Below are 9,084 nucleotides of genomic sequence, written 5' to 3'. Positions count from 1 at the left end.
GGGTGTCTTAATTTGCCCTTATTTGGTGTATTATATATAGTATAGATACACACAGTGGCTAGTTTTTATACTAGCTGCGAAAGTCTACTACATTAATCTATATTTATACAGGTAGTGAAGAACATTCCAATATTTAATGGTATTATGTAGTTTTTTTTTCATATTTAAACAAAACTGAATGGGAGCTGATGAGCATTTTTCAAGAAGAACGAAGACACTTGAAGATAAAAGACCACAGATACATTTTTCAGTTTAACTAACATCTCTATTCACCAAGCTGAAAACTCAAAATATTGAAAATATAATGGGGCTAGCGTAAGTAGGCTTATTTCTAGGCATGTTTAGAGGAGCTTTTTGTCATGCAAGAAACATGAAAATGCATGGTAGTTAAGGCATCAAGAATGTGTGTTCAAGCCAAATGACCTTAACGAACTACAGCTTGCAAGTAATGTAGTAGTATACAACCCAATATATATGTAGCAACTGTAAGTTTAAAGGAGCTTGTTAATTATCATGCAAGAAGCATGAAACTACATGGTAGTTAAGGCATCAAGAATGTGTGTTCAAGCCAAATCAACTAAACCTATACTTGCTACTAATGTAATAGTATGCACCACAATTATTGTAGGATTAACTAGCCTATGTACCAATGGCCACTTATGTCAAAATCTTTACCTTTTCTCTTATGATGATCTTGTTAGTGGTTGTTGCCATTCCTAGTTCGGAAAAGAGAGACATTGACATGGCGATAGACGAGATGGAAAGAGCGAATTACTTCACCTTTGTCATGCTTTTAAACATGGTTCCACCTAACTTGTTCCAAGGCAATATCACTTTCTTGATGCCTAGTGATAGATCACTCTCAAGAAGTATGATACTTCAAAACAATGTTCAAGATGTCTTGCTCCGCCATTCGATTCCGTCCCCTTTGCTCTTTGATCACTTTCTTCACTTGCCCACAAATAGCATGCTTCCTACATCAAACCCTGACTTGATGCTTAAGGTTTCAAATAGTGGCAGAAGGGGTTTGTTTTTAGGAAATGTTAGAATTGTTACTCCTAATATATGTACACATGTGTCCTCGGTGCGGTGCCATGGCATAGATGGTGTGCTTAGCGTTGATGTTCAGAACCTAAGCTCCTGCTCTTCGATACCTTATCCAGCCCCATTGTTGGCACCCCCTAGTCTGTCTCCTGTATCGGCTCCACCGCAATATGAAACATCAGATGGTGGAAGACCACAACTTAAGTTATTGTCATTGATATCTACTACATTTGTTTGGGTGTTACAAAGTAAAGCCATGAGATTGATTTAACTTGTACGTGTAGCTAATATATATTCTATGTCATAACTTAAGAGTAAGCGGTTGTTTTATTCCAAAACTTAAAAGATGGAATTAGCATCAAGTTTTATAGTTTAATGGTAATTATTTATATCGGTATGGAGTCGTTGATTATCTTTTATGATACTAGTTGTATGACTATTGTGCCTTTAAACATTCTAAAAGATGATACACAATTTCCTTTTTTATTAAAAGGGGACATAAAAATAAGTATCAACGTCTGGCTAGCTAGGTTCTATATCACGATTTGTTTAGAAATCATTTTGATCATGTTAATGACTTTATCTATTAAGTAGTTTTCTTTTCTCGGTTGCTATTGCGTATGTAGGTACCTCACAAGCCATACCATCATGAATCTAGTTAACACCGATCAAACTCCCACCGCGACCCAGCACAGCGCGTGGGTCTAGAGTAAACCCGATGGTTAATTAATGGGCCAGCTAATTTAATCATTCAGAAAATGGTCCATATAATATTTTCTAATATAGTGACCCATATAGAGAATATAAAAGGCCAAATCATTCGATTATACGATTACCCAATTAATATTTTTGAGAAAAGTTATACAAAAGGAGTTAGGGATAGGGGTGAGCAAGATACTCGATTACCTGACTTTTAAAACCCTTAATTAGACTCGAATAGATAACTGAGTCGGGTAAAGGGTATTTAAATTTCACCTTAAAGGGAAAAAGAGTTTCAAGGGTCCGACCCTTTTTCAAACCCCTTGACCCGTTTACTAGATAGATATACATCATATCCATGACTAATTTGAAATTTATGAGAGATTTGTATTTCATATATGATTTATTAAAAATTTCCCAATTACTAAGAAAAATAAAAATAAATGGTCATACTACTGAATGGAAACATATATAAAGAAATCACTTAATTGTTCTCTACAAGTAATTAGTGAATGTGAATATTGTTTGCATCATAAACTTTAAGTTAGACTTTACTATGTTATTAAATGAAAATATAATTGTTCCATGATTCATAGATTTAACTCATTTATGAGACATGCAACTAGTAATGCAGAAAATGAGATGTGATTACTGTTTTAAATGGTAAAGGGTTGGACCCTTGAAACCCTTATTTATACCCGACCCTTTTATTGGTTAGAGGGTAGGGTCTCGGGTCCACGTTTATTCCTAAAAGGTAAAGGGTCCAGGTAGGGTATTAGGTAAAAGGGTCGGGTCTTACCCTGTGAACAGTCCTAGTTAGGAAAACAAATATGAGAAGTGTTATAAGAATTTGTGATAAAAAAAATCCTTAAAACAAAATAAAAAAATATCTAAAAATCATAACTCAAAATATAAACAAAAAACGAAAAGATTAAAAACACTAGAATGTTTCCCCGTCATTCTCGTTCAAAAAAACGAAACACAAAATTCCGAGAAAAAAGACACAATAACTAAAATAAACAAAACACAATGATAAATAAAAAAAGACACTATAGATCACAAAATTTAATATAATGCGTAACAAAATATAACACAATGTTGAGTAATATAACATAATATCAAGAAAAAAAACAAAATCAATTATGAAAATAATCACAAAACACAATGATAGATAAAAAGACGCAATGCTTGTTTTTCCTCAACTTTGTTTTTTGTGTTTGTTTTTTAGATCGAGAAAGCCGGTGGAAACATTATTTGTTTTTTTAATTAAATTTTGAGTTATGATTTTTTTATTAGATTTATTTATTGATTTTTTAGGGGTTTTTTTGTGACTATAAATCTCTTTTCTATTTTTGTTCAGCTTTGTAGAGTAACCTTACCCTAATATTTTAAACCTAACTATCAATTAAATAAAAATATGAATAAAAAAAGGATTGGTTAATTGCCTTTCGTCTTTCCGGTTTCTGTTAGTCCAACCTATGACCATCCAGTTTGCGACCAGAATCGAAATCATCATCAGACATAATTTCATAATTTCGATCATTGAATCTTTGTCCCACTTGACTTGGCAATTCCGAATCCATCCAAATATCCACTATGACTAATGTACGTAGTTTTAGTCTTCCCCTTATTCAAGTTCCTAAATTTCTAATGCAATAATAGTTTTCAAGGCTGATCATTATGGGTTGAAATTACGTATTTAGAGTTTATTGTCGATTTCTTTTCTTTTTCTAAAGAAAGCCGATCTACTATAATATGTGCATTCTTTTCTATTTCAAATGAATTTGAATTTTATTAAATGTTGGAGATGTACTTTTGTTTTGTTATGATATTGTAGTTTTATTTTGTGACATGACCTAACACGGAAATTTTATTATCTTTGATAGTGATAAACCCAATGACAAAAAAATTAAACACATAGGAAAAAATTTCTCACACTCTGCTTGAAATTTAAAAAAGATGGAAACAAACATACAACTTTATTTGATGGAGTCATCGTACGTATCGTTCTTGTATCATACAAAATGATATTAAAACCTTATTGTAGATGGAAATGGCTTCCCTTCATCCAATAAACCAATCTCTTCGTAATTCTTGACTGTATCTTGACTGTATCGACTATGGTCTCGTCCAATGGTCGATAATTCCATCCCAAGTTCAACAACTTTTTCGAGTTGAGCGAAGGAAAACCACTTTTCTCTGTAAAACTGTAATTAAATATGTTACAGTTTAAAATTTAGGTTTAGAGACAAACATTCGCAAATAGATGTGGCCATTGGTGCGCATGCCATGCAATGGGAATGGTTCAGAACATGTAGCTAGAATTTAATAGTGAAGTAGAGGTGACAAAATTGGCAAGTTAAAACTGACACGGCCAGCTCTCAATGAGGATAGGGTTGTCGACGGACCCCGGCCCAACACCCCGCAAGGTCCTAGTTTTTGTTTTAAAAAATTACATATATTTTTACGAAAAACAATATGAATATTTAATGTTTAAACACAATTATACAACCCCTAGATTGGTTTAGTGCCAAAGAGATATGACTCTCAACCAAAAGTTTCTAGTCTCACTTGAGACATGTTTAAGACTATTTTTATACAAAAAGTTTTTTACATAACCTAAATCATAACCAAGTAAGTCAATTTAAAAATTAAATTGTTTAAGCCTAACAAAAAAACCTCTTTTTTACCTAAGGCCCAATTTCTTTTCGCCCTCGGCTCAAAATTTTTGAACAATTCTCATAGACAATCTTAAACACTGATGTCGAATCGACCTAAAACGGTTTTATCTCCAACCAACAGTATTACTTAGTGTAGTACAAATACATTGTTGACAACTCTTAAACCGGATTTGTTTTTGCTGAACAAATTTTAAATGAAAGTAATACTTGTCATCATTTATGTATATAATATATTGCATCTTTAACTTAAATCCTCATTAATTAAACGAATCATCAATTATCATAATTGAATTATGTTTAGGTTTGTCAAGGATTTCATCGGTTTAACCGGATGTCGTTAGACTTTCAGTAACTTTAAGTTACTATCTTGTCTTTTAATAGTAAGGGTGAAATAGCCATTTAAAAAATAGTTAACTGGTAATCGATTATCTAACGCTAGTAAAAACTGCGCGATAACCTTAAAATTAAAGGATGGTTTGTGTGATTAATAACTTACATTTTGGGATAATCATATCCAGGAAGCAAGCTCTCCATTTTTGCAACAAATTCATTTGCCCTAACTGAGTAGGCACAACATGCATATCTCCCATCTGATTCTGGATTTTCATACAACAGCAATATTGCATCGGACAAGTCACGAACGTCTGTGTATGGACGTCTAATGTTCTCCATCGTGTCCCCTCCCTTTCTACCTTCTTCTGCAAATTGCGAACCAAAATCAATATTTTGATAATGTACAAAAATCAATCTTTAATAATCAATATTAATTAGATGAATATCACCAATTACATGAACCCATTTAGCTACAACAAAATCAAAGATATGAAAATATTATATAATCTAAAAAATTATAATAAATAGTGTTAGAAACTTGATACTACTAGAATAACAAAATTATTAAAATTGTAGCTGGCCATTTGACATTTCATTATTTCAAATTAGTTTTCGAGGCTAGTTTAACCTAGAGATAGTAAACAGGTATAGTAGATATCCAACGAGTATGTGATATAGTTCTATAATCGAGTACACAATGAACATTACCAAAAAATCATACCAAACCCGACCCATTGATATCTAACCTCTAATGTAGCTTAAAAGTAGTAAGCTAGTAGTAGCATTAATGGTGGACTGCAACATTGGCCCGATGACCATGGATGGACAAATCGTTACCGCTTTAACATCATGTCGTTTTGTGAAATTAAAAGCTTCAATCTCTGCTGTTGTCTTGGATACAGCATACCAATTCTGGAAACCACATTATATAAGACAAACGCTGATAACGAAAACGATGATCGAAGTTACAGTTGTGAGATACCTGCATTGATTTTGCGTATTCTATATCAGTCCAGCAGCTTTCATCTCGCTCCGTGTCCGGGGACAACTCAGGATTCTCCAGAACAGCAGATCTGGAAGAGACAACCACAACCTTTTCGACTTTGGCCTTCAAGCACGCGTTTAATACGTTTTGTGTTCCTAATATAGCAGGATCCAACAGTTCCACCTGTTTTGTTTAACCTCAAACATCAGTTTTTAAAGCTCTGCCAAATTACTAACTAATGACTTGCTTTGACTTGTATTTCTTTTATCTTTTAAAACATCAAACATGTACAATTATAAATAATTTTAAAGCATATAAGTCCAATGGGCTTAAGGGATTGAAGGTGCCCCAAAATGTATCATATTTTATTTAAAGTTTTAGCTGTTTATTGAAACAGTACAATTATAATAATAATTATATATGGCATACTAATATTTGAAGCTAACTCAAGAATCGGCACACTCATATTTGAAGCTAACGAATATAATCAAGTGAACTAGAACGGGGCCACTTACAACGGGCTTAACTTTTAATCCGTCTAGAGTTACATGCGTTAATTTATGAACGAAAAAAGTGTAACAGGTGGGATTTTGTGAAAAACCATCATATGTTGTTTGCAGACTTTCAGACTTAAATTTCCAAATTTTTCTTATTTAGATTGATTTTATGTTAATTACAAAAACGCTTGAATCATGTATTAAATTTGTTCAAACATTTATACACCTGGGGATTAGTTGCTTGTCTACCAAGAACAGGAGAGGCAACATGAAGAACCCCAGAGCAACCCGCAAAGGCGGCACAAAGGCTTTCAAAGTCCAACAAATCCGCCTTGAAAAGATGCAGTCTCTCTACAGCATTCTCCAACTTCTTCAAATGACCATTCTTTACCTCATCACCTTCATATCAAATTAACCGCAACAGACGGTATAACAAATATTTAATATAAGTATTAAAAGTAGAAAGAAATTAAATATCAAGAACATGAGTTTGAACCAGAAATCAAAGTTTGACTAAATCAAGGCTATAAACAAAATCAAGAAGGAAGATAAGATTATTAATTACATGGATCTCTAACAGTTCCATGGACCATATATCCTTTGGAAAGCAAAAGCTTTACAACCCATGAACCAATATAACCTCCTGCTCCTGTCACAAACCCTCTTCATTTCTCCTGTGTCTTACTTCTAATAAAACTGGATTTTTATATGACTATATATGTATACAAACACATGTTAGGCTGAGGGGTGTGGGGCTTCAACGGGGGCGCTAGAGCCCCTCCGCTCGCGCCCCCAGGCGCTAACACCACACCACCGGGGCGCTAACGGGGCGCTAACACGAAAAACAATGCAGGCGTGAGTTGGTTAGCGGGAGAAGAGAGAGAGGAGCACACCTTTTGAGGTATTTTGGACCGTTGGGAGCCGAAAAAAACAAAAAAAAAATATATTTTCTATATAGGTTTACGGAAAAGAGCCGTTGAGCTCATATTAAATTAAAAAAAAAATATTTTCTTAAACTATAAATATATACCTTTATAAAATATACTTTATTTCACAATTATACACCTTTCCTCCTAAAATCCTCTCAAAACTAACACAAAAAAATGTCGTTATTTGAATATATTTATAAAAAAAAAAAAAAAATTCGCTTGAGCCCCTGCTGGAGCCCCTCCACACCAGGGGCCAGGGCTCCAACAACCCCCTTATCCAGTTTCTCTCTCTGCCACACGTCATAATATTATTGGTTGGAGCTCCCACTAAAGCCCCCATTAAAGCCCCCACACCCCTCAGCCTTACAGACATAGATTGTCTGCATCAATCAGAATAATAAGCATTTTTTACACATTCCATGAGTTACAATGTATTTGGCAAAAGCATCTTTGTACTTCAATTTTGCAAAAGTCAACAACAAGAAACAAATTAACATAAGTGTACTTGTACTTAGAGATGGCCAAAAAAACCGGTTGGGGAACCGGTTTACCGGTTTAAACCGGAAACCGGTTTTTACGAAAACCGGTTTTTTAAAAACCGGTTTGACCGGTTTAGAAACCGCCGGTTCGTCTTTCGGTTACAAGTTCTAGATCCAAAACCGGTTAACGAACCGGTTAATGGAAAAACCGGTTTTTTTTATTAACCGGTTATGGAAAAACCGGTTAACCGGTTTATAAAAAAACCGGTTTATAACGGCTATATGCCCGTTTTTTTTGTTTTTGGACCATTTTTTTTTTTTACCATTTTACCCCCACAAACATCTATATATAGTTTAGGTTGGGTATTGGTTAGATCACACTCGATTATACAACTCCAAACGCTCTAAACGTTTATTTCATACGCGATTATTTTGTTATCTCACGCTCAATTATATCACATTACCACTCCATACGCTCTTATTTCGTAGTCGTTTATTTCATACTCGAGTATACCACTCTTATTTCGTAGTCGATTATCATGGCCTCCCAAAGTGCTGCTTCATCCGTCAACATGGGTGCCTCGAACACGGGAGAAACGGTCGTTCGGGTCATCCCCACGAAACGAAACCATGATGTTTGGCAACATTTCGACCTATGCGAAATGTCTAACGGTAGCCAAAAAGCTCGATGCAAACATTGTTTGAAGTTTTATGGCAAAGATGCAAACTCCACTTTAAAAGCGCATGTACAAAGGCCCTTTTGCAAGGCCTTGAAGGACGAATCGGGAAGTAGTTCACAGCCGGAGATGACGAATCAAGGAGCGGTGTTTACGTACGACGTTGAAGCGGTACGTCAACAGTTTTCAAACTTTGTGATTCAACAAACACTTCCTTTCAACCACTTCGACAACCCTCAATTCACGGAGATGATGCAAAACTATGTTCAACCACGCTACCAACACGTAAGTCGTTCGACCCTTAGAAGAGATTGTCTTAAAGCATGGAAAAACACTAAATCCGAACTAATTTCATACTTTTCAAACTTACAAACTGGTGTAAACTTAACAACGGATGTGTGGTCGGTACCTCATGGTTCGCCCGACTCATACATTTGTGTGACGGCTCATTGGGTTGACCCCGAGTCGTGGCAAATGATGAAACGAACCGTTGCGTTTCAATTGTTTGATTACCCGCACACGGGTAGAAATATTTTTCAAATCTTGGATAAAGTCATTCGACAGTACAAGATTGAACATAAAATCTTTTCAATTTCGTTTGATAACGCGTCCAACAATACGGCCGCGGTTGGCCATTTAAAATTAAAGTATAAACCTATTTGTGATGGAGCGTTTTTTCATAGCCGATGCATTGCACATATTATCAACTTGGCCGTGCAAGATGGGTTAAACGTGATCGAAACGCAAAGAAACAATTTTA

At 34.8% G+C, this 9,084-nt stretch overlaps 1 protein-coding gene across 1 annotated transcript; it reads right to left on the bottom strand.

The window, feature by feature from the left end:
* Positions 1 to 3,781: 3,781 nt before the first annotated feature.
* On the bottom strand, positions 3,782 to 6,913 carry LOC143597443 (cinnamoyl-CoA reductase 1-like). The gene is made up of 6 exons (XM_077075951.1): positions 6,805 to 6,913; positions 6,466 to 6,638; positions 5,740 to 5,925; positions 5,504 to 5,669; positions 4,921 to 5,122; positions 3,782 to 3,950 (listed from the first exon to the last, which is right to left on the bottom strand). The coding sequence occupies exons 1-6, from the start codon at positions 6,830 to 6,832 to the stop codon at positions 3,782 to 3,784; spliced, it is 924 nt and encodes a 307-aa protein (XP_076932066.1). The 5' UTR covers positions 6,833 to 6,913.
* Positions 6,914 to 9,084: the final 2,171 nt, after the last annotated feature.

The sequence above is a fragment of the Bidens hawaiensis genome, unplaced genomic scaffold (assembly GCF_021521415.1).
Source record: "Bidens hawaiensis isolate Kalapana, Puna unplaced genomic scaffold, B.hawaiensis_p1.1 tig00001792_1, whole genome shotgun sequence".
Lineage (NCBI taxonomy): Eukaryota > Viridiplantae > Streptophyta > Magnoliopsida > Asterales > Asteraceae > Bidens > Bidens hawaiensis.
The sequence above is the reverse complement of the archived record's forward strand: the minus strand, read 5'-3'. Positions and strand labels throughout refer to the sequence as shown.

Excerpts from the sequence above, each read along its gene's own strand:
- LOC143597443 (XM_077075951.1), bottom strand. The coding sequence starts at position 6,832 with ATGGTCCATGGAACTGTTAGAGATCCAT. Across the intron at positions 5,926-6,465 it reads GACAAGCAACTAATCCCCAG|GTGGAACTGTTGGATCCTGC; the intron begins GTGTATAAATGT and ends TAAACAAAACAG. Across the intron at positions 5,123-5,503 it reads ACTTTTAAGCTACATTAGAG|AAGAAGGTAGAAAGGGAGGG; the intron begins GTTAGATATCAA and ends CGCAATTTGCAG.